The 27,546-nt window shown below is 33.9% G+C and overlaps 1 protein-coding gene across 1 annotated transcript; it reads left to right on the top strand.

Moving 5' to 3' along the window:
- Positions 1–1,041: 1,041 nt before the first annotated feature.
- Positions 1,042–27,531, top strand: LOC123537517 (G-protein coupled receptor GRL101-like; the record flags this gene model as incomplete). Its single annotated transcript, XM_045321261.2, has 6 exons — positions 1,042–1,157; positions 11,130–11,305; positions 12,926–13,060; positions 26,281–26,397; positions 26,897–26,961; positions 27,139–27,531. Coding segments are annotated over exons 1-6 (996 nt in total), but the record flags the coding sequence as incomplete, so codon positions are not given.
- Positions 27,532–27,546: the final 15 nt, after the last annotated feature.

Genomic DNA, 27,546 nt, shown 5'->3' with positions numbered 1-27,546 from the left:
TAAACTGGTCAAAATTATGTTTCATGTAAATATATGAAACAGTGGCGGTATTTTGCGTTTCTGTGATAAATTATTTTAAAAAATTACAATTCACAGTGTGTGGGTTAGTTGCTTTAACATGTATTAAGTGTTTACACGAATAAAGTTTTTACCATTTTGTATCCCGCACATAGTTCTGTTAACAGCACAAACGTTTTAAATTGTATGTTAACATGAATTGTATTCAGTAATACTTATTTTCAGACATGAAATTTGGATCTAGTATACATTTACACATTGCAGGAGTTGGAAATATAAGATATGTTTTATGACCCACATCAATATAAATGAAATAATATATAGATAAAGCAAAACTTGAAAGTGTTCCTTAAGACTGTTCAAAATTCGAGAAAACACAAAAAAGAAAATGAAACGGAAATGGTAATTATGTGTAAATAAATAAATGTAATCAAAGAAATAAAGGAAGAAATGTTAAATAACGAGTATGCTAATGTCACTGTTATGAAGCTGTATATTGGAATATTTGGTTCGAAAGAAACTGTTTTGGCGGTAACGAGGCTATCTCGTGTTACCACCAAAGCAGTTACCCGACAACCACATAATCCCATCTACATCTACTGCTACTGGTAGAATATTTTTCTAGCATACCGTTTTTTACGAAACAAAACAAATACTTCTTACGGTAGTGTATTCAAACAAAAAGCAGGAAATCAATTAACCGTAAGCAGAGAAAAAGGACCAAACATTTTTAATGACCCACAAGAAAGTAATCATATTTGTTACGTAACATAATGCATATTTGTCGTACAATAACTTATTTTAATTAAGAAATATACTTTTAGAAACAGAGAGCAGCTTTCATGTTAATTGGTTTTATGAAATTTTACTTAAGCATTAATCAGCACGAAAGTCGTCTAAAAAAGCAGAACAATATGGGTTCTGCCAGCATGGGTAACATCGGAAACGTCAGTCCAGTGTGCGAGCAAACAACTTAACTTTAGTTGATAAATAATATAGTAATATATCCATTTATAGACGCCAGGTATTATGGAAAATATCAGGATACTTGGATATCAAGGCAAGACGTCGTGTCGGTTGTATCGGAAAGACTGTCTTGATCGGCTTGGAAGACCATTTTGTAATGGAACACAGAACCAGTAAGAAACTGATTATGTCTCCCATATGTTGTTGGATAGAACTATTGATTTAGTGTTGTCAGTCCGTCCTTCTGTAAGCCCGTCCGTCACAAAAAATGTCAACACCACCGTGTGGATTTACACAAAACTTCATAGGAGTAATCACTGTCAAGCCCAGTTGTACAAATTGTTAGCATTTTTTGTTTAAAGATTTGCAGAATTATAAAACTGATTCATCAAATTTTAATATGTTTGGCCAATTCTCTTATAATTACTGGGTGGATTTCCAACAAACCTTACAAGAGTGATCAGTACTAAGCCAAATTGTTAATATTGTCGGCATGTCCAATGATTTTCAGAGTTATGGTCCTTGAGTCGTTGTGTTTTACCTTGTCCGGGCAACAGCTCCAATATAGGAGGAATTACACCTAACGTTATGAAAGAGATCATTGCCAAGCCTAGTTGTGCATATCTTGGACATGTTCCGGCTCGTTGTTTTTTAGCTGAGCTATGGCCTTTAATTCTCAAATGTTATGATGTTCCTTACAGGAGTATTTTGTGACAAGTATTTTATGCGTAATATCAACATTTTCCGGTCCAGTGATTTTCCGGGGAGTAATGACACTTTATTTGTAGATGTCTGTGATGTTTTGGCATTTTTTTCTCATACCATTTAGCAGTTTTTCTTCAATAAAATCTGTCAAAAGATCCTTTGGATGCAAAGAATGCAACCAAGATGAACAAAAGCAGACCCGGTTAGATTTTAGTCTGTGCATGAGAGGTAATTAAATGTGTCCCACGCCCCCTAGCACAGGTTTAAGCGGAACTTTATTACACACATGACAGGCGTTTTCAGTGCCAAGTGTAGTTATACATATGATCGGCATGATCCGGTTCAGTGATATTCAGTGATATATGGTCCTTGATTTGTCACATTTTGCAGTGTTTACACTACTTGATGATAAGACTGAACACCAAACCTCATGAGTGATTGAGCTAAGCTTACTTGTCTTTATAACCGTCATGTTCTGATCAAATTATATTCAGCGGAATCATGACAATTGAATTGTTAAATTCTTTCGTATGTGCTGCTTCTCCAATACCACTGGTCAGTATGTTCTTTTTGCCCAGTTTTCCTAGTAGAAACTACTAGGTCTCCTGCTTACTTGTGAAGCAATTAACCTTATTACCATAGCAGTAAAATTCCTGGCCCATGTGCAGTTATGGGGCCACAGGTCATCACAATAGTGATTAATTGTGGTATATTTGTATCTATTACAAAAAGAAGTTGTTGTTTATAATTCAACTTAGTGCAAATTTATTTCAAAAGAAGTGGTTGTTAATAGTTCCAAAATTGTGGCAAATGAAAACCTCAAGTCAAATTATTATTTATTTGATGCATTTTGTAGTTTCTAACTAAGCACTGAGTTTGATATTCTATACCATCTGAAAATATAAAGAATTATATTTACATGAATTTCCATATTCTATTTTTCTATTTAAACTGCATGATCAAGATCATTCATACAGCATCATGTGGAATTTTTTGAAATAGAAATTAACATTTATGTCATAATGGTAATAATAATGATATGACAAAACATTCAGATTTAAAGGAAAATCATTTTAGACAAAATATGGAGCCCAGTCTTATTGAAAAAGCCAATCTTATTTTAACAGTGTTTCCGGTTTATTTATTTTAAAAAATATTAAAGGCACTGACCTTCCGAATTTTGCTGAAAATGATCAATCTTTGAAATTTAAGTTTGGTGATATTGTGAACAATAGAACATGAGGTTTTGTTTCTACACTTACATAAAAATGCCAAATCAAGAAAATAAAAAGACAAGCCCGAATCGTGAATCGCACCTGGGCAAAAAATATTTTCTTGCAGTCTTGACCGTTTCACCGCGGTCTGGAATAAATATTAACGGTCGTTAAATATAAAGTTTTAAAATTAAGGCAGTTTACCTAAGAAACCCCATTTCAAATGCCTTTCAATTATGAATGTAAAGATCAGTAAAAACAACTTATTCGTATGTTTTTCCACAATTTATGACCTGTCAATAACAAAACTTCAAAGCCTTCTTACATAGCAATAATTTCCTGACATTTTAAAAAGACACTTTTTGTTGTCGTATATTTTGAATGAGTACCCTTAAAATATTGAACCGGTGTATCAGGTTAGGTGGATGGTTCCGAGCTCATGGCCTGTAGTCTAGGTCAGAATTACACTAAACTTGGTCTACAGCACTCTTGCAAGTTCCTTTTTCAAGAGAATTCAAATGGGTCTACTTTACTGCTTTTAGTGGCAGTTACAGCTAGAAACAGGAAAATCTTTATACAACTCCTTCTCATGAACCTCTTTATTGATCTTCATTAAACCTGTTCTGTAGCAACATTATAGCATTGTTTTTGAAATTTTTACACATTTTGGAGCTCGCCGCTTGAGCTTAAAATAGAAATACTTTTAAAAAAAACTTCTCAAAAACCGCCTGATGGATCTTCATCAAGCTTGGTTTGAAGAATTATTATGAGGTATTCTGCAAAAGAAATTCAAATAGTGGCGCTCGCCCCATTTTAGCGGCCGCTAGAGCTAAAAATAGAATTACTTTAAACTCCCTTTTCTCTTGAACTGCTTGATGGATCTTCATCAAACTTGCACTTTAGCGTCATTTTAAGATTCTCCTCTATAGTGTGTTCAAATTAGGGATGTTCACCTATTTCAGTTGCCACTACAGTTAAAATTAGAGCTGCTTTAAACAAATTCTTCTCGTGAACCACTTTACGAAACTTCATCATACTTGATCTGTGGCATTATAGTTCAGTTGATAGGGTCTTTCCCATCCAAATGGTTGAACTTGATCCCTTTAGGGGTCATTAGTTTATACTTAACACAGATGTTACCATGTCATAAAAAATTATATTCAAGGTCGAACAGTCAAAGTAAGATGAGCGACTTCTGTTAAAATTAAGAATGAAACATGCCAATGCTTCCTTTACATGATTTTGAAGAAATTAATTTAGGTGTTGCTGTTTTGAAAGTTTTTGTATTGAGATGTACCAGTTAATATCTATATATAATTAGATAATTATTCAGCGAAAAATAACACAGTCCAACTCAGTCTAGTAGCTAGTCTATGTAAGACTTACTGGAGAAACATGATACTGCATATCTTAATAACATTTGACTGTGAAAGTATGGAAGTATAAAATACAGTTTTATGCTTATTCAAAACAATTACATTAATTGTATACCGTATGAAGATATGTATTTTGTAAGGACCAAAGGTGGAGTCTAAGCGAAGCAAGCTGTTTGAATGGTCTGAGTGTGGGCAAATGAAGTTCGGTGTACCATAAAACTTTATACCATGCACTCAAAGTTTTTTATTCGTAAAACCTTTTTTTCTCAGCTATAATTCCAGTAACTTTATGCTGCCTTAAGATAAATTTATGATGTTAAGATTAATTTAAAAAACAGTGTTGTGTTCATAAAGAATAAGAAAATCAAAAACTGTTTAAATTCATATACTTTTCAACAGTCTGTACTCAGACAGACTGGAAAGCAAATGTATATCATTGTTGGAATCTTTCCAAAAGTGAATAAATAAAGGACCTCGGACATTTTCCTATTCAGATTGCCGATCCGATTAAGGAAAACGTGACATAGGGATAGACTTCTGAAATTGCATAGTTATGATAGTTAAAGACCATTTCTTGATAAATGCGACTTCATTTTACAAGTTCATGAACAAAAAAGAAGACTTTGTAGTCATTTCTCATTCTCTTTTCTATTAAAATATGAACATAAATCATTTTTACGTTTTAAACATCTTTCCCACCAGTGACGCAACAAAATAGTTCACATGCCTTTGTAAATAATTATTATATACGTATGCTGCAAAAATGGCAGTTGATCACGGGTGGAAAAGTGTTTAAAATTGAAAAAAAACTACGTACAGGGTGTCATCAAATAAATTTTTACATAAATATTTGACACTTATTACATGTGTTTCCTAAACCTTACATATATACAGCTTTATTCATTTTTGTAAATATTTCAAGCACAGAAAACACTAAACTAAATAAATAGGAGACATAGAAAGTGAAGCTAAAAAGCAGACAGATCCTTATAAGTATATCTTATGAATTTTTCAATCAGATCTGTTACCTCTTGACAGTCTAAGTCCGTCGATTGAGTGTTATCAGGATTGAGACAACTGCATCTGTCATAAGTAAAGAAGCAAGCATATTACATAATTATGTGTCTTCAACGTAAACATGACAAAGAAATACAGACGAACTTCTATGGGAATAGTGCCACTTAGGTGCAATTTTTTTACCTTTTTGTAGGACACAGTTGAAGCGAACCTAGAATGCATTTTAAGAGCAACATTTGCTTTTATTCGATCCAGCATCCTATACCCTAACAAAAACTACACCAGACACCATCTCATTAACTAACCTAATTGCTTCCAGAACTTACACTGAAACCCATAGAACTAATACTGACTCGCCCATAACTAACACTGACACCCCCAGAATTAACATCAATTCGCTCACACGTCTGAAACGTATTTCGAAGCCAACCGAAATACTAGTAAGGACCTAAAAGAACTTACACAGACACCCCAATAATATCTATATAAATGTTGATACTAGCTAGTGAAGTTCCATTGATATAAAATCCTAAAAGTAAGGCATCCCTGAACCCGCAGTGGAATAGGCAGTCTCCTGCACCCCTCCGGTTCAACTGAAAAAGGCCAACTACGCCAATGTATGGCCAGCTACACCACTGCATGTATTCAATAATAATCCTCCACATAATGCCCGGTCAGTATTGTACATGTGTATAAATACAGTATAGCAATAGATGTATAGAAAACAAACAATAGGATATGATCAATGCATCAGTGTTATCATGGGCACTGGGGTGGAAGTAACTGAAGTACAGTTAGGGACCAAATATTTTTGTTCCACTTTTATTTTTTCCGTTTTGTTTATTTTCAAAAATGTCAATAAAACTGATACTCTGCATGGTATCAGTTTATTTATTGTGTTAAAATATTTCATAGTAGACATACCTTAAATACCAATGCTTATTTTAACTAAAAATACACATTTTATATTTTTCAAAAATATGACCCTTAGTTACTAACTGTTCGAATTTCAAGAAAACGAATATAAAATAAAACTATTTTTTGTGACAGTTTGATAGGAATATAACTTATTTATCAGTATTTGAAGCTGTTATATAAAACTATCAGCTACTGAAGTCAAGAAATAGCATTGAACTTAGGGCAAAATCCCTAGCATAATGTCCGATGTCCTTTTAAAATCATGTTTCTGGACTGTCTTATTTCTGCAGTGGTTTCTTAGACCACAGTTAGGTGAGGCATTGCAATTGATTATATCAATTTGCACACTGTCTCAAGAAATAACTTTTGATTAACTATTGTCCCTTAAATGGTCATAAAATTACATGCATGGATGAGGGAAAACCAGGGAATTTCTCTGAAATCTGGGCAAAAAGTGCAAACTGTGGTTGGAATTCCACAGTAGTTGCCAAGCCTAGTTGTATATATAGTAGGAATGCAACAGTTCAGTGATTTTCCTGGAGTAATTACCCATACCTTTTCGCGTTTTACAATTTCTGTTTGGTATGTGGTGGGAAACATACGGGTTTGATGAAAACGTATTTCTAGTTCTATATTGTGTCTGACATTTATTTTCCGTCTGTTTCTACGATAAGAACTGGAACAAGCTACCCTATGACCTAAATTGTGTCTAAAAGCATAAAGAATATGCCATTATTTTGTTTGATTACATTACAGTTAACAGATTCAAGATTTATCATAGATTTGCAGGTCTGTTACGTCTGCGCTACAGTTTTGCTTAACATGTAACATTCATTCAATTCATGTGATTCTGACATGATTATACCTAGTTTACATTTCACGGATGACTTTCAAGAACAACTTGGTTATGAGGCATGTTATATCAATTTGCAATGATTTGCCATCCTCCCGTCAACTGCTGTTGCCGCATTTTTAAAAAACAAAATTACCAAAGAAAGGACCAGCCTTTCAATTATTTTGCATTACAATAAATACAACACATATATCAATAAAGAGGTTCACAAAAGTCAAATGGATGAATGAATGAATGATAGAAATTGGTACATGAAAATCTTTGGCAGCCATTACGTTAATTGGGCAACACGTAGTCCAATATCAATGTTGTCTAAAACTGTATAGGCGTTATGCCTTTCACAACTATTCTGCATCTTAAAAGGTAAAAGAAAAGCTGCGTCTTCATCACTTTCACCTTCGAACATTTTCTAGAACTCTTCAAGCTTTTAATACAGTATCTATAATATTTCTTATTCCGTTGTTTAATTGTAGATCTATTGTTTGCGGCTGTGATGAAAGAAAATATTCTCCTGTAATGCATTTTGATACAAAGTCTTCGTTTCCTTGCATTGATCATTATTCGACAATTTGATGCTGTTATATCAAGTATCAGGAAATGGAAACTTATCATGAACATTCTCCGTCCTTTTGAAAAATTTGAAAATTATATCTGCCCGCGCTACTCGGTACCAACTGAACTGCTCGACTGTGTCATTCAGTGACAATATATTGTTTTCCTGAATATAGTTTTATTTGATAATATAATAAGATGTTAATAATATCTTCAGAAAAACCCTCTATAAACTTCTAGCGGTAATTGTCATTTTAACTCAAAGCCAGAAAAGATAGTCAGGTATTTCTCGCTTTCAATTGTGTTCGCTCGTATTTCAAATGACACTATGGCGTGATTTGAGAACTCGTTGAAGTCACTGACGTTGACGTTGTAGAAGTTTAGTTCAAAATATTTATTTCCTTGCAACTTTAAACAATGCAGTTAATACAAATGTTTATGATACAGCTACCTCTGACTAACCATGACAAATGTAAATGAAATTTATTCATTAATGCGTCTTTTACAACCTAAAACTTGGTTAATATATTAAAATAAATAAACTATTGTGACTGTATAATTTGATTTGATTTTTGAAAATTTGTTGAAGACAGTTTTTTTCTCTAAATGTGTGTAACATTTCAGAAGTGTAAGTATCGTAACTTAAAACTAAATCGACGAAAAGACTGAGTGATGCGCTATATTTGCTATGTGAACAATATCTCTAGATTTGTAAAAGACATCATATGGACATTCTCATCAAAATATCTCATCTTTAGATATTAAATTCAAATCTATAAAACTCTCATCACATGTATTTAACTTTCTAAATATATAAATCAAGTAAGCGCTACAATCATAATTAGATGTCAGTTGATTGTTAAAACAAAGACAGCCTGTTGTGTGGTAGTAAACAATTATTCTTTATATATCAATACATGTATTCAGTGTGTGTTTTTAGCTCACCTGTAACGTAGTGACAGGGTGAGCTTTTGTGATCGCCCTTCGTCCGTCGTCCGTCCGTCCGTCCACAATCTCCTTGTGTACACGATAGAGACCACATTTCATATTCTATTTTAATCAAACTTGCACACAAGTTGTATTGGCATAATATCTCGGTTTCTTTTGAAAACTGGCTAAACCCCATGATGGGTTCCAGAGTTATTGTCCCTGAAAGGGCCAAAATTTGCCATTTTGGGCTTGTGAACATGATAGAGACAACACTTTGCAATCAACTTTAATCAAACTTGCACACAATTTGTATTGGCATAATATCTCGATTTCTTTCGAAAACTGGCGAAACCCCGTCATAAGTTTCAGAGTTATGGCCCTTTAAAGGGCAAGCATTTGCTATTTTTTGCTTGTGAATACGATAGAGACAACATTTTGCAATCAACTTTAACCAAACTTGCACACAGCTTGTGTTGGCATAATATCTCGGTTCCTTTCGAAAACTAGCCAGATCCCATCGTTCTAGAGTTATGGCCCCTTAAAGGTCCGAAATTTGCTTTTTTGGCTTTTGTAGCCATATAGAGACTTCATTTATGGTTTGATTTGATACAAACTTGCAAAATACTTCAACAACAATAAATCTTGGATTCCAAGATGAATCTGTCAGATCCAGTCATATGTTCTGGAGTTACTTTATATTTGATTACCTCTCCTGATTTTAATCAAAATGGATTTATATCTGTAAATAATTTTAGGACTTATTTAAAATTTCACTATTCTCATAAGTTGGACTCAGACAATCAGGATAAATAACTATGGACTGATTTTATGTCAAGTCACCTCCCTTTATTTCAAATTAAAATGGGTATATCTCCATAACTTATGAAGATACTGATTTGAATTTTCATGTTTGCCATCAGATGGGCTTGGACAATCACTGAAGATACATATTGACTGAATTTATGACAAATTACCTCCCTTTACTTTTTATGTAAATGAATATGCCTAGCAGCTTCTAATAAGATTGGTTTGAAACGTTGTCTATGCCTTCAATGGTAAGAAATTTCTACTCTTACTTACTTTTCTAATATATTGTTGTAAATGCTTGTACTCTGTATCTTCTAAATGCATATACCAATGCATGATTACCTCCCCTGATTTTAATAAAAATGGATTTATCTCAGTAAGTATTTATAGGACTTATCTAAAATTTCATTATTGTCATTAGTTAGACTGAGACAATCAGGGTAGATAACTATGGACTGTTTTTATGTCAAATAACCTCCCTTTGTTTCAAATTAAAATGGGTGTATCTCAGTAATCAATGAAGATACTGATATGAAATGTCATTTGTGCCATCAGATGCACTCGGACAATCAGGGTATTTATTTTTTGACCGAATTTATGACAGATTACCCCCCTTTTTATGTAAATGAATATACCCCAGCATCTAAAGAGATTGTTTTTAAATGATTTTAAGTCTTCCAGGGTAAGAAATAATCATGCTGGTTCAAAAATGCAGCATTTGAGCCTAGGACCCTCAAACTTGGTATGGAGATTGGCCCTGACTGGTACTCGACCCATAGGTCAAAAGGGACTGTTACAAGAAAATATTTTTCCTGATGATATTTAATTGTATATCTATGTGATCTACATTAAGAGCAATGGTACTCGGGTGAGCGATATATGGCCATTATGGCCCTCTTGTTTTAACAATTTGCATAATTCTGTTAATACGCATAAATGTGTTCATGTCTTAAGTCCCCTACCGATGAAACACCGGATGGGACTGTAGTAATGTTCTACGTGCGTGCGTCCGTCCGTCCGTATGTCCTTCGTTCCTTGCGCTTATCTGGATCCTGAAGTTATTCGTTACGTTTTCAAGCTAGGTTCATATAACTTTGTGTTTGTATATAGGTCAATATGTAGATGATGCACGTACATCCCTATTGAAGGTCAATTTAAGTTGTTATATGCATGACGGTTTGTAAACACAAACTTTCAACACTTGATCTATATTTGTCGGTTAAAAGTCAAGGTCACTGTTTAAGGTCAAATTCGATTGAATGTTTTTTATTACTATACAAGAATGATTATTATGAATAGTCTATTTTTTGCACACTTGACCCATGCTTGTCGGTCAAATCAAGGTCATTATTGAAGATCAAGTAAAAAGAAAATGTTTCTGCTCCATATCTTTTATGTCTTTTGACGGATTATCTTAATACTGTAAATTTACTGCACACAAATGTTTCGCCTGATGAGGCAATGTGTTTTGTACATGCCCTTTGCTGGTAGGTCAGTGTCACTATTGAAATTTAAATAAGAAAAGTTTTTGTAGCTCCAAAACGCCTTGAAGGATTTTAGTCTAAACACAGCGCCAACAAAACCAAGGGACGAACACTGACAAAGTGTTATACAGGCAGGGAACTTCTGTATGGCCACTACAATACTTGGTCACTTGTTAACATGAAACTTTGATCTAACAGACCTTTAAGTAAACAATAATTTTTATAAAGTGCTTTCTAAGCGGTAATGTTAGTTAATGTACTTCTGATAACTTTTGCGCTTGAACAACAGGTGTCGATGCAACATGACTGCACAGGACTGGTTTGAGACTCCGAGAGATGTGTGGTTCAAAGATACATTTGTGGTAGACAACATCGAATATATTCCCATCGAAACTGTGAAAATGAAAGGTGCTACCTACCCAAACCAGTTAAGAGTCGCTGTTGGACCACTTGTCTGTAATTCAAGTGAGTATCTTCAGTTTAAAATTCGAGTGGTACATGTTTCAGCTCAAGATAATGTTATACATTGAAGTATCATTGTTAAGATGAAGTTATTTGTTTAAAAATATTTATCAACTTTTTAAGTGTTTTTTAGTAATATTGTTATCCTTTTATAATTACCAAATTATTGATAAACTCCCTTAGTGTATTGATTATTAAGAATGTTTTTTAATTATTTCGGATTTGTCTAAAACATTCGTATGGTTTCTGTCGGTCTCTCGTTCCGTTGTCACAGGCGTTCCAACACCACCTAGCTGTCTTCTATGGTCATTCTGACATAAGTTTTATCATTTATTCTCAGGTCAAAGTAATTGTTTCAAATAAGTTCGAACATTATGATTGACTCTAAATTGACACCTAATGTAGTCCCACAATGTTTAGGACTAAGTTTAGTTTTGTTATATTTTCTGGTATCATGAAGCAGATTTAATCATAAAGTTTAGTGTAATACAATTATGCTTATAGCGATGCTCTGCAGCTTTCAAAGATAAAATCTATAAAAAGATTCTTTGAACACAACAATACAACCAAGAAGTATAATAGCAGACTCGATTTGATTGAGTCTGTACATAAGAGGTAATGAAATTTACAACACTTCTTATTTGTGTTCACGCCCCATGTGGTTCTGGGACGATCTGTGTATGAAAAGAATTGGAACCACTGCCTTACCCTTGCATGATCGTAAGAGGCGACTAATAGGGTCTTAACATTTGGTTTTGCTGTAATTCTGTGATTCCAGCAGGCAAATTTTGATTCCATACCTCATGTTTTTATTTCGATATAAATGAGATGTGAAACGAAAATGTGTAGTCCTGTTTGGCGCCATATAACTTATACTGTGTTGGTGCGCCGTAAAACCCAAATAAATAAATAAATTATTTGTGTTCACGACAAATTTTTCATCCACTTCCCAGCATGTGTATCACTTTTGCTATTGCACAAATATCTTAATGTATGTTTAAGATAAGTCCCACCCTTTCTGATTAATCTGAGTTTCGTATATTTTCTCAAAACTTTCTTTGAACATTGTCCGCACAGGACAGGAACTTGTTCACAGTAACAAATAAGCCAAAAGAAAAGTATGGTTATAATCTGCGAAGAGGCGTCCATCGACATCGTACGTCTGCCCAGTCTTACTTGGTTAATACATTAACGTGTTAGATAATCGTTTTGCCAAAAAAATGAAAACTATGTAATGAATGATAATCATGTAAAACAAAATGGTTTCATTTAAAAATCTGACGGAAGTAACATCTCCGTATTTGCCCTTCTTTCGAAGTAATCAAAATGCTTGAATTCCGTATTGTCCCTGTTTTCTCGTATTAGTCCTGTTTCCCTCATATTCAGTTACGCTTTGTATTACCTCTACCTATTTCATACGATATGCGGAATTGATCTAATAAAATGTGTAATATTGTAAAGTTGAATAATAATTAATCTTTATGATATAGGATATGCTTGCAAATCTTGAACCGTTCGGTTAAACTAAAATATTATTCCTGGAATTAAACTTACGGCAGAAAAAAATGTATACAGATCGATATTGTTTGTTTAATTTTAATATCTGTTCTTTTGTTTCTACAGCTATGCCAATGGCTTCAGACAAAATTAAATGCAACAATGGAAAAGTAGTTCCTGCTGATACTCGCTGCATATATAATGTGGATAGATACGGATCTGTGACTGGATGCAGGGATAACACACATCTCCTTGACTGTGGTATTTCTCTCTGCATATTCTAGAGTTTAGTTATAATATTTTAATTTCAGCAGTAATACCTCTAATTACAAACAGTTTTAAACGATCACAACACATTCAATTCTTTTATCGTCCTATTCAAAAATTGACAGTTGAGGCTATAACATTACGTTTACATCATTTGTGGCCTGAAAAATAATGTCTGCCTTTGATCAACCTACTCCGTGATTAGTGTATTTATCTCAATCAGAATATGTGCATCATTTAAAAGTTCTCAATTGCAAAATGTAGAAGCTTTATTAAACTAAAACCTGTTAATAACGTAAATTTCAAGGTCTAGAAGTACATTTTGAGTTGTCAAAATTCTGAACTGTGAAACAAATTGGAAAAGAAAACAAACTTTTTAAAAACCCAATACAATCACCAATTTACAAAAAATTTAAAATTGATCAGAATATTTAAACATGTTAATAAGTTCCTATTAAAACACGTGTCTTGTATCGTTTAAAGTAGTCTTTTACTTAGGGAGAAATCAAGGAAACCCTCTTAACGGAAAAAGTTGATTTAACACTAGTCTTGGTTGCACAAATTAAGACGGGAGTATCCTATGTTTCTGCTTTTATAGCTCGTTTTGAATATTTCACATAAAACTTGTTCATGAATAACCAGCAGTTTGACTGCACTTGTCTTGTCAGTTTTAATCGTTTCATAATTCTCCTTTTGCACTTTTATGGGACTTAGGAAACTATGCTTTTACTTCACATTTCACTGTTCCCTTGAAAAGAGGAAATGCTATTTCAGTAATAAGGTAAACTTTCTACCATCCATCTTAAACTACTCATGGCCGCTACATATAAGACTGATAGATCCAAGCATATTCATCAGTAGCAGTGCTTTTATTAAAATCCCCCACGTCTCTAATCTCAGTAATGATCTTAACGAAGCAGCTTAGATACATTTTTGTCTTGTACCTATACGTTACCTATAGGGCATTATATTACCCAGACATATATTTGACAGAGCACTCTTGATTTTTATATACATAACATTATTCAGTGTATAATCAATTTGCAAAAAAATAGGTCTGCTTTTCCGGTAATTTCAGACAAATGAGAAAAGTCTGCCCGTCAATATCAGCTGTTTGTTTCAGCTGGCATAGATAACAAGATTGATTGTTTGTGAAAGGCGTTAAATTGCAATGTCTATAGGCAAGTTTTAAACTTGTTTTCAAACATTCGCTCCTCTCCTCAACTTGTTGTGTTTGTACAGTGAGTTAAATGTTTTCATAATTGAAAGTTAAGGGTAGATATCCAGGTTGTGCAGAGTACAGCAAACGCGGACAAAAACATACATCGCGCAGTAGGTCCGCCACAAACAGAAACAAAGTGAAATTGTGGTGACGTGTTGTTTCAAGTATAGTTTGATAGTGTGCTGATGTAGCAAGAAATATCTTTAAAAAAGACATTCGGCGTCGGTAGGTATTTAATTATTGAAATGTAATGTATTTCAGAAGAGATAAAGAACTTTCTCCCACCTGTTGTTTACCTAAGCAATGCATTACTTTTTAACAAAATTACTACGCTTTACAGATAGTTATACCAGCAAAATACATCATTTTGTGATTCAAAGTCATATCAAACATTTGCATTTATTACTATTAGTTTAATCAAATATGGATATCAATCCGCATAGACGTTAAAGAGACGCATTATACATGAAAAGGTTACACACATTTTGAATTCCAATATTCGTGTACTAAAAATCAATTAATCATCATTCAAGTAAAACTCTAATATTGCGTAGTCTTCATTAGAGACAGTATGTACTTGATCTATTTAATATTCTTTTAAATTGTAACGAAGCTTTTTATATGAAAAGTATTATAGTTTCAGCCATTTAAAAATGCATGTATATGTATTCATTTCTTTCCGGTGCCCTGTTTTTATTGGTTGTACAATTATGAATTTACATTTTAATGGTTCTTTAAGAAGGTCACAGTTGGCTTAGACAGCTTCGCTGCAAATGGGGATGTTTAAAGAAAATGGTATGTTTTTGGGCGCGCCCACACATACACACACACAAACTCTCGCGCACACACACACATATGAGTTCAACCGCACTTACCAGCACTTAGTTCATGCACATTGTTCGTAGCACAGTAAGAAATATAATCATTTCAAAACTTTCTAGATGTAATGCCATGAATACTCTCCCTTCGCATACTGTCTATCATATTTACATTTGGATACACTCTGTATTTACAAACACACAGAGCACAGTGTATCTCTGAAAACTGTAGCTCTTTTCCGTGTGTAAGAAGGCAACCGCATTACTAGGCCCTGCTTGTATTTCAGTGCATGTAGCACGCCGAGAAAAATTAGGATTTCGTGAATATCTTGAAAATGTAGCAGCTGTAATGGCACTTTCGTTTACTCTGTGTTGTTTTTCATATATGAATTCACAAATTATTTAAAGCACACACATAGCTTCTTATTTCCCTGAAATATGTAGCTCCTCTTCGTGTGTATTGTTTGTGAATTGAACTATATATACGAGCACATTATATTGCTTCACCCAGTATGATGTTCACGATGGCACAACTTCGATGGATATGCCGACGGCGATGGTCAATTGCCCCATTATGATCAAGCTGTACTTCGTTTTCTTGTCGGACTTCTTCCATGCAGTCTTAGCCATAAATTTCACACTGCTGGGTCCCGCCTGAGAGTGATCCCTCTTTCTAAACATTATGGACGTTAGATCTAAGTAATAATAGCTAACTTGTTGTTTTTTATCGCTTTTTTGTCATTTTTATATAGGTGAAGAGTTAACCTAAAAATAATTCTTGGGTAGAACCAGTCCTATAGAGACATGGTCGCGGTAGCAGGGCGCGAACCTTTGTCCCTCCATCTATGTCAGAAAAGTAACAGTGATTTCAAGTCAGCTACTCTATTTTTATGGTATCTAAAGCCATAACATTTGGCACCAAGATCCATCACTAATGTTTTCGAGAAACCCAAACCGGGTTAAGTCTACGGCGAAATTAACCCGCCCTCAAAATGTTAACATTTTCCGGTTTGACCTCATTAATGTCTCTAACTATCAAATTTCAACCATATCTCATTTGCTAAACAAATGTTCTAAGACCTGGTTGGGGGTCAGGGACATAAAATCGACAAAGAATATATCTTACAATTTATATTGCGTTTAACATCACGTTTTCCATTTTCAAACTGGGTAAATGGCGTCACACAACCTGGTCGTCTAGCAATGATATTCGTAAATTCTGGTTGGAGTAGCAGACTGTCTGGACATTGATAGAGAGGTTGTCATTAATGCATGTTCCTTTGAAGTTTAGCGTTTTACTAAATATGGGGAAAATCAATAGAAAGAAAATGCATTACGACAAGCACAGAACAAACACTGCTATATATTTACAGAACTTTGACAAAATTTTGCTTAATAGTATTGGTTGTTTATACATTTTTTAAACCTCCATCTTATAGTTTTGTGCTAATAAATATGTCCCTGTTGTTGCCGTTCGAAACAGTGCACTCATGTAAAGCAAGGTAGTAAGAAACCAAGGAATGCGGCAGTAGTTGGAAGAACTTGTTTTCATCCAATGTAAAATAATTAGTCTAAATTATACGTAATAGATCTAATAATATAATAACACGACACTATATAGGCTTACACGTCCGTAATATTGAATTATATAATGAAAATAATGATAATTATGATAGTAGTAGTAGTAGCATTAATAATAATAATAATAATAATAATATGACTAATACAGCTAATACCTGCGAGCCAGCAATCCATTTTTAACATCCATTCATTACCAAAGTTATCGCCATGGCTTAATAAAGGTAAAACATTCCCAAGGATTATGAAAATATTCAAACGAAATGTTCGCGCTTTCTGTAACCGGGTAGAAACTTCCCCTTTGGAAGAAAGGCATTCATGTAATAAGACACATTAAATAATTCTGCTGCCTATATATACTCTGATTTAGTCCCACAACACTTTAATTCTATGTTAGATACCGATCACTTACAGTCCCCGAGGAGTATTTGTCAACGGAAAACATAAGTATTATGTGACTATAAGTATTGAAACAACGATTAAAGGGACTAAAACCAGAGTATGAATATACGGAATGAAGGTTGTGATATTATAAGATTAGCCTTCAAGTACCTCAAACCTGTTAGTCAGTGAAACATGCCATTGGTTGTTGCTATATGAGGAACAATGCATATTTCTTATAAGGTAAAATAGAAGACAGTGTGCGGTACATACACAGTGAACAGACCGTGCTAATTGATTGATTTGTTTTTTGTGTATGCGTATACATGTTTCTCAGTACTACATACATTTACAACATATCACAATGATACAGAATTGCAAGTTTATAAAGTTGGTTTGTGGTTTCAAAACATTTAAAACTTCAAATGCATTCATTTGTTCAACTTATCGACTTAAGGTAATTTGGGTAGATCGTCATCGTGCAACCATGTCAGAAACCATTTTGATTCGAGAGGTCCCTCAATTTTCGGTTTCAATGCAGGGTAAATTAGACCAATTCTACATTTTTACATCAGTTTTATCATAACTCTTTAAAATGAGGTAAGGATTTGTACTCTGAAATGGGTCTAGCAATGTTTTGCAACTCTTTATAAAATGCCTGTTTTATATAGAATATATAGGGAAAACTATAATAATAATATTGTGACTATAAACCGGAACTAGAAAACATCGAAAAAATTGCTTCAGTATATGCAAACAACGTAGATGAATAACTACATACGGACGTTACCGCCTCGGGGATTTTCATCCCCGGCGCTTTCCGCTATAGATAAATCACCTACAAGAATATTCGAACCAAACACAATTCCACCCAAACTTTATGAAGTCTTCACCAGACCCATCCAAAGATATGATAGCGGTTGTTGCTTTTGATTGCATTTTATTGTGGTGACAGTCACCTACCTCCATAATGTTGCATAACACAACGTAATGTTATCATAAACAATTTAAAAAGCCATACTGGATCTCCCTAAGGTTTTTTTTATTTTTAAAAGAAGCCGACTTGCTTTTTTCAAGTCTTCAAGACTTTTTTGTCTACAGAAATTATTATGCTACATTAAAATATATAATATATATAAAGGATATTCATATTTAAAAATGAAGGAGCATTTTGCAAAAAAAAGTATTTTATCTTGCATTGAAAATTGTCAATTTTTGTGTAAAATTTCTGTGAAAAGTACCCAAACAGATTCAATATAAAAATACATTTTCCTATATTCTCCAGTCTATTTTCCAGATGCTCGACTATTTCCCAAATTAATTACGATAAGGGTATGCACACATTTTCTAAAAACTCAGCATACCAATAGTCGAAAATTTATAAATTTCAAGGACACAGTTTGGCTGATTATTTAAAGTGGTATTTATATATATATGTATGTTGGTTTTAGCTAACAACTAGATTAAAAACATAACCGACGAAATTTTATGGATTGACAGTAGCTTGTTTTGATTGCCACTTATCCCGTGAATAGAAAGTTTCTATACAAATTTGATCATCATGTATATCAATACAAAACAGATTTTAAAGTTTTACATGGTTGAATCTTTAGTGAATTATGAGAAAAACATAATATCTATACTATTTTTCTATAGCCGAACATCTGCAGGATACATTGGGGAAAACATTGACTAATGTAATTTTATATGGAATGTAATGGATACTTTATAGCTTTAAAACTTTTGTGTAAATCTTTATCAGCCTTGCATAAAATATTTACTGCATATCTTGAAAGATTAAAGTTCACAGATTCAGGAAATAATTGCATTAGTCTCATTCAAAATGAGGAATTGCACAGCCTGTACGAAATTTTACAGCTGTAAAAGACATGTATTTTTGTTCAAAATAACAGTCATGATTATTTCAATTTACACCTTAAAAAGTTTATAATGATGTGGAAATAACGACATAAATTATCAGTGCAAGTAAGAAGATGGATATTTGGCATGTTGCATTGGACCTTATATCAGTCAGCATAGTTCAGTGCTGTGAATAATGGGGTTTCTACCATGGCATCAGCATTCAAATAAAACTTAATGATCAACTAGAATGTGTCTGTAGGACACAGGGTGTGCCCCCCACTGGTACATTTGAAACAAAGGGGCAATAATTCAAATATTTGCTGTCTTAATGGGGTAAAGCCTCAACAAACATTTTAGGAAAAGGATTCATTATTAAAGGCCATATACTTTTTGAGCTATGAGCATCACAAAAAAAAACACACTATTTTGTTTATATCAAGGGCCATAACTCTGTAATAAGCGCTAAAATTCTCAAGAAGAATGTCAGATGTGCAAGGTCACACCATGATAAAGAATCAAGCAAGGTTTCATGAATTTACATCAAATACTTTTTGAGCTAGGCACACAATTAGGTCAAAAATGTGCATTTTTTACTATTTCAGGGGCCATGACTTTAAAAATAGGTGGTGCAGCCAGCCAAAAAAAAGAGATGTGCAAGTTTATGCAAGTTTTGAAGACTAATGCAAGTTTTCAACCATTTTTATATGATACTTTTTGAGCTAGGCGCGTCACAAAGTGAAAATGTGCATTTTTGACTATTTCAGGGGCCATAACTCTAAAAATAGGGGCAGACCCAAATGAAAAAATACAAGGTGCTCAAGTTCATATCATGATTAAGACTCATGCAAGGTTTCGTGAATCTGTATCAAATACGTTTTGAGCTAGGCGTGTCACAAGGTGAAAATAAGCATTTTTGACTATTCAGGGGCCATAACCCTGAAAATATGGTGCGGAGCCAGACGAAAAAATTAGAAGGTGCGCAAGTTCATATCATGATAAAGACTCATGCAAGGTTTAATCAATTTATATGAAATACTTTTTAGCTAGGCGCGTCACAAGGCGAAAATGTGCATTTTTGACTATTTCAGGCGCCATAACTCTGAAAAAAGGGGCGGACCCAAATGAAAAATAGGAGGTGCGCAAGTTCATATCATGATTAAGACAGATGCAAGGTTTCATGAATCTATATGAAATACTTTTTGAGCTAGGCGCGTCACAAGGTGAAAATGCATTTTTTTTACTTTTTCGGGGGCTATAACTCTTAAAATAGGGTGCGGTGCCAGACGAAAAATAGGAGATGCGCAAGTTCATATTATGATAAAGACTGATGCAAGGTTTCATTAATTTATATCAAATACTTTCTGAGCTAGGCGCGTCACGAACTTCGGACAGACACACGCACGCACGGACAATACCAAATCTGTATGCCCCCACCAATCATGGGGGAGGGCACAAAAACTCTATTTTAGACTAAAGAATAAAATTGTATTACACAAAATCAAATAAAATACTCGCATTCACAACAAAATGATATGCATACAAATAGTGCTTAAACAGGTAATACATAGTGGTTTAAAAGTACAATCACTCCATCTCCACCTGCACACACAAAAAGAAATTTACCACCAAAGATTTCAGTGCAGGGATTAATTTTAGACAATGTGCGTACTTTTATTTTTACTCTGAATCTAAGGAAACTATGAAAATTAGAAGTTTGCAATGTGCTACATAACTCACTATCCACATGCATGTGTATTGGAATACACACGCCTATTTAGCACTGGTAGACAATTTGGATATATAACAAGTTTATTGCTTCATCAAAGAGCATATTCTGCAAAAGTTTAAGATAAACATAAGGGAATAAGGAAGACTATAAGGAGACTAGGGTGTTAACGCATTTTGAGTATGCAGTCCTCGCAGTAACCCCATTTTAACAAGTTAGACAAGACAATGTGAATAGAGTTACTCCCCGCTAATAAAGGCTCTAATACAAGTGACAAAATATCAGGTTGCACAAAGTAAAACATATGAAAATAGTCAGTCGGAGGTATCGGTACACCAATGCACTAAAAGCCTATCTTTTAAGGGCACCAATCCGTCATATTTATTGAACTTCAAAGGCAAAGATCCAATTTCAAGAACGCATCCTCCATTGAGCAAAACCCTTTAGCAGTATATCTTTCAGTATATATATTATATAGATATTTGCGCTTCATTGCAGCCTGTATCGTATTCTTGATTAAAGGTGGATAATCAGATTTTGGCCATGTAACGGATTTGTTCGAAACTTTAGCATCTGATCATTTACACTCATTTATGTTCACTTAACACTTAATACAAATTAGATTTTCACTGAAGGTACTTTTAAAATTTCATTTTCCTATCCTGGTTGCCCAACCAAGATAGAGTTATTTTATCATAAGTATAAATTTGATAAACATACTTTGCCTAAGGAAATGTATAAATATTAGACATATTGTAATATATTTGTAAAATATTTGCATTAAAAATTATGTATTTATATGGAATTCATTAGAAACGCAAGTTTAAAAAATCATTATTACCTCCCTTTGCCTATCTTGGTTGCGCAACCAAGATAGATTGAAAATAAATGAATTCAGAAGCTACACACAGCTTTTAAACTTGCATTTTGGTTCAGATTGTTCAATAGTTGATATGTCTATCAAATGCAAATGTCAAACTAGACATTGTACCGAAATAAAAAGAAATACCTAGCTTTTTATATACTTTCATATTAAAGGGGAGTAATTACAAAATTTTATAAAAATAATAAAACATACATTTCAAATAGGAATCTAATTCTATGTAATCGGTCTTTTTGTCCCTTAAATAATTCTCTACCAGAATATACAAAAAGTAAAAAATGTCATTAAATGGTGTTTAAATGTGATTGACCACCTTTAAGGCCAATTCTCTGTAAGAACCAAAAAATGTTGGAAACTCATAGTCACACATTTCCTTTAAACATATTTTTTTCTTTTTACCATGGAAATGAGGATGCAAATACCAAACTAATATTTCAAAACAGTTATTTGATTGCTGTATCATCTAGACTTTCATCTACAGGAAAAAATATATTTATGGAGCAAAACATACGTTTACGTTTTGCTCTACATCTTGAATATTACCCTTGACATACCCTTTCTTTCAGAAAAGGGCCCTCTGCACATGTATGAGAAACGGATTTTGCCTTTAAAGTGGTCCATATAATTTTGAAAAGGATTAAATCCTGTATCTGTCAAAATGTAACAACAGTAATAACTATTGTAGTTTAATTTGTGTAAATGCAGTCGGCACTGTTTTATGTATATATTTTCAGAATAAAGAAGCACCTCTTCTAATATAGTAACTAAACACTGTGACAGCTACACAGCTTTAAAGTCAATAAAGTTCAAAGCAGTTTACATTTGATACCTGGTAAAACTTTGAACTAACTTTACTCCTATTTCCTGGTAGAATGGAACAGTACTACTATATACCACTGCTATTACATGTAAATCTTCAGAACAATGCTCTAACCATACTCTGAAAACTTTTTATCAGATTCCTTTTTAAAAAAGACTTTTACAACAACACAGTGTACTTCTATGAACAATCATATAAAAACACAAAGAATTTTACTCCTTAACACGTACAACTTTACATGTAGCAGTAGACATCCGCGCATTTTTGACTAGGTATTACACTATAAGCACATACCGCTTATTTAGTTGTAATTAAAACTTCAACAAAAATAAATATATTTAAAACAGGATGTTGTTATTTTCATCGCGAGACAATTATTGTTGATGTCCTTTTCGTAAAAACTTAAAGGTAACTTTTGTTGCGCCTTTACTAGCAACAATTTCCTCTTTCTTGGGGGCAAATATTGAAAACTGAGATAAAAATCTAGAAAAAAAAAACGATGGTAACACATGTTTTTAAACACTGGAAGCACTTTGAATCTGCTCACTGGTTACTTTCCTTTACATATTTTTTTTTACTTTTAAATAGTTTCATTCTTTTGTATTCAATACGATTTAGACATGCGACACAGGGTCCATCAGCACTTAAATCTTTGACATTTTTTATCTTTATGTGACTATGTCTCATGGCCCATGGGTTTACCAGTAACTGCATTCATGTAGCATCATCTATTAATCTTCAGAAATTCAGTAAAATAGTCATCTGTAAAACAGGTTTCATTCAAAGATATACAAGGCATTTAACATCTTATTTTACCAGCATGTATTTACTTAAATAGATAATGTTGATTTAGTTGTGTATTTTGATAAATTTTGGAAAGAATAAGGAGGTATGTTTGCAACAGCAGTTTATTTTTACTGACTATTTACTGACACTGGAATGTGCATGATCAGGGTATTTCTGAATAAACGTAGTCAAGTCTTAAGTTTACATAATCTATAGCTAACGTGAAAAAGTCTGGTCATTGACTTGACAGTTTGAAAGAATTATATACATTTAAAGTTGTATCTAGCAAAATATTGACTAAACTGCTCTGTAGATCATTTGATTTAATTTGACTGTTAAAGGAAGAATGTGCATCATGGTCCAGAAATTTTTAGAATATCCACCAAAAAAAATCTCCTGGATGGAAATGAATTCGATACTTGTATTTAAAATCCCAATAATTGAGCATTGTAATCTTGTTACATGCTTAATGTAAATTGATAACAGAAACGTTCATTTTACCATTGAAAATAATTAAACGTAATAAACTTTCCTAGATTGTTATTACATGAACATACTGTATATTTTCAAATATCATGATTTTTTTCAGTCACTGCTATTTGTTCATAATTTTTAATTGTATTCAAAATGTATATAAAAAATCAAATGGCGAAATATACATGAGTTTGCTTTTATTAAGTCTCCCACCACACAGTGGTGTGGGAGACATATTGATTTACTCCAGTCTGTGTGTGTGTCTGTTTGTGTATGTGTGTGCGTGTGTTTGTGTGTGTGTCACAAAGCTTGTCCGCACTCTAAGTCGAACATTTCTCATCCGATTTTCACCAAACTGTAACGAAATGTGTTTGACCATAAGACCTCGATTAAGTTCGATAACTAGCCAAATCGGTCCAGGCGTCTTGGAGTTATGGCCCTTGAATTATCAAAAATCGGTCTTTTTACGCTTGTCCGCACTCTAATTCGAATATTTCTCATCCAATCTTCACCAAACTTAAACAAAATGTGTTTGACCATGAGACCTCGGCCAAGTTCAATAACTAGCCAAATCGGTCCAGGCATTTTGGAGTTACGGCCCTTGAATTACCGAAAAATTGGCCTTTTAACTCATGTCCGCACTCTTAATCAAACATTTCTCCTCCGATCTTCACCAACTTGAATAAAATGTGTTTGACCATGAGACCTCGGCAAAGTTCGATAACTAGCCAAATCGGTCCAGGCATTTTGGAGTTATGGTCCTTGAATTATCGAAAAATCGGCCTTTTTACTCTTGTCCGCACTAAGTCGAACATTCCTCCTCCGATCTTCACCAAACTTGAACAAAATGTGTTTGACCATGAAATCTCGGCCAAGTTCGATAACTAGCCAAATCGGTCCAAGCATTTTAGAGTTACGGCCCTTGAATTACAGAAAAAATCCGTCTGTTTACTCTTGTCCGCTCTCTAAGTCGAACATTTCTCATCCGATCTTCACCAAACTTAAACAAAATGTGTTTGGCCATAAGACCTTACCCAAGTTCGATAACTAGCCAGATCCGCCCAGGCACTTTTGATTTATGGCCCTTGAATTACTGATTGGATCCACTCATCCAGACCATCTAATTGGATCCACTCGTCTAAAACATCTGGAGAAACTAACATTTTTCATAGGGGCAGTTGTGGGAGACATGCGCTTTTCTCAAAAGCATCTCTAGTTACTATTTGTTTCCGTGGCAGCAAAGTGATTTCTAAGCTTTTGCACTGTCTTTACACAAACACATAAATAATTTTGTTATTTTATCCATAAATGTCATTTAATATTAATGGTATTATTAATTACTAGTAAGAGAAACAAAAAATATATGTTATTTAAAACTGCTTTTACACTCAAAATTAGTTTACCCAAAAGAAAATTTGACTCTCAGAAACTGCCATTTTTCGCAAAAAGTATAAAGATCCCGTTTCCATCGTAACCAGAGCTGATTCTGCTTACCCTTGTTTCTTCATTGAATTATGAAAAGGGTGCAAATATGAAGTAGTTCTAAGACTAGGAGTTTCCTATCCCTTCTTTATTTTTTATTAATCCCCCACCACAAGGGGTGGCTGGTTATAGGATTGGTCTCTGTCCATCCTTCCGTCCGTCTTACCGTAACACTTTCGAGTCCGCTCAATATCTCCTAAACCCCTTGAAGGATTTTCATAAAAATTTGGTCAAATTATCACCTTATCCAGACAAATTGCAGAATTTATGAGTCAGTCATGTCAGCTCAAGGTCAAGGTCACAACTCAAGGTCAAAGGTTTGAGCCTTCCATTTTGTGTCCGCTCTATATCTCCTCAACCCCTAGAAGGAATTTTATAAAACTTGGGTCAAATGATCACCTCATCAAGACGATGTGCAGAACCCATAAGTCAACCATGCCGACTCAAGGTCAAGGTCACAACTTAGGGTGAAAGTTTTGAGCCTTCCATTTTGTGTCCGCTTTACATTATCTCCTAATTCCCTTGAAGGATTTTCATCAAACTTGATTTAAATGATTACCTCATGAAGGCGATGTGCAGAACTTATGAGCCAGCAATCCGGCTCAAGGTCAAGGTCACAACTCAAGGTCAAAGGTTTTAACTTTCCATTTCGTGTCCGCTCTATATCTGCTAAACCCCTTGATGGAATTTTATAAACCTTGGGTCAAATGATCATCTCATCAAACCAATGTGCAAAAGCTATGAGTCAGCCATGCCGGTTCAAGGTCAAGATCACAACTTAAGGTCAAATATTTGAGCCTTCCATTTTGTGTCCACTCTGTATCTCCTAAACCCCTTGAAGGATTTTCATCAAACTCGGGTCAAATGATCACCTTATCAAGAACTCATGAGTCAGCTATGTAAACTCAAAGTCAAGGTCACAACTCAAGGTCAAAGGTTTGAGCTCTGTATCTCCTAAACCCCTAAAAGGATTTTCATGAAATTTGGGTCAAATGATAACCTCAACAAGACAATGTGCAAAATTTATGAGTCAGCCATGTCAGTTAAAGGTCAAGGTCACAGCTAAAGGTCAAAGGTTTACCCTTTCACTATCCATAACAGTGGCGGGGGAATTAGCTGTCTTTCAGACTGCCTTGTTCTTACAGAGAATTGGTCTTAATATTTATGTATATGCATTTTAGAATCGTTCGAATGTCCTCACGGCTTTGTGAAATGTCCTAACAGTTTTTGTATACCAATAAAGTCCGTCTGTGATGAGCGTATGGATTGCAGATTTGGTGAAGACGAATTATTCTGTGGTAAGGTCGTCTTTTACTTGCTTTCTTTCACCTTATTTCACCATTGCTGCGAAAATTTAAATATAGCCTAACTTCTTAGCTCTTTAGGGCATAAAGTGCTCAATCAGCGTTATATTCCATTCAGTGTTACTCGTATGTCTATCTATTCGTCGGCGTCAATAGTTTCTTCGAAGCATATCAAATTTGTTAAATGTTGTGAAGGGTCTAGTTTTTCCTATATGGCACCCAGCGAATCTGCTGAAGTTATTAATTATTTAACTTGGCAGGGATGTTATTGTTATACCTGTTTCAGCTGCGAAACTCTGGAGAACAGTATTGGTTATGGCCCCATTGTTCAGAATAAAGGAGTTATTTAAAGTAATGAAAACAGTATTACATGTGTACAATTCTCCGCTATGATAAGATTTTTGTTTTGAAAAAAAAATATTTAATCAAAATTCTGATACCAATAAACCAAGTACTAATTACTTTTAATATTGTAACAAATTCGTATTTACAGATTCTTGGAAATGTCCAAACCAGTTCAGATGCAGAAATTCAAGAACATGTATACACATGTCTCAGGTAAAATTGTTTTCGGATTGATATTTGCAAAAGCAATAAGTGTTCATTTGACCTCACCTTTAGATTTAGTAATTAATTATTAATCATTGATCATAATTTTTGTTACAGTCAGTACACACATTTGTCGCTTATGTTTACCATAGCATTACTGAAAATGACTGATTTGCTTTGTTATAGGTATGCAATGGCTATAGCGATTGTTCTTCAGGCGACGACGAAACACACTGCAACACTACTTGTCCCTTCTTCTGCACGTGTATTGCGGGTTATACAGATTGCAGCATGAATAAAGTGAATCTCAGAAGCCTTTCATATGTTCCGAAGGACACAAGAAAGCTCAATTTGAATAATAACCGAGTGTTTTTTAATGATGATAAATCTTTCTTTGAGGCCTTCCAATACTTGGTCGAACTAAGTTTGGCACACTGTAATATTTCATCGATACCAGATTTTATATTTTGGAATCTTAAAAATTTGCATAAGCTGGATTTAAGTTATAACAAGGTTGCGAAAATCTCACAACAGTCATTCAACGGATTGGAAAATCTGAAAGAAATAAAACTAGAAGGAAACAAATTTCTTTCA

The sequence above is a fragment of the Mercenaria mercenaria genome, chromosome 17 (genome assembly GCF_021730395.1).
Source record: "Mercenaria mercenaria strain notata chromosome 17, MADL_Memer_1, whole genome shotgun sequence".
NCBI lineage: Eukaryota > Metazoa > Mollusca > Bivalvia > Venerida > Veneridae > Mercenaria > Mercenaria mercenaria.
This window is presented reverse-complemented; position numbering and strand designations above follow the sequence as displayed.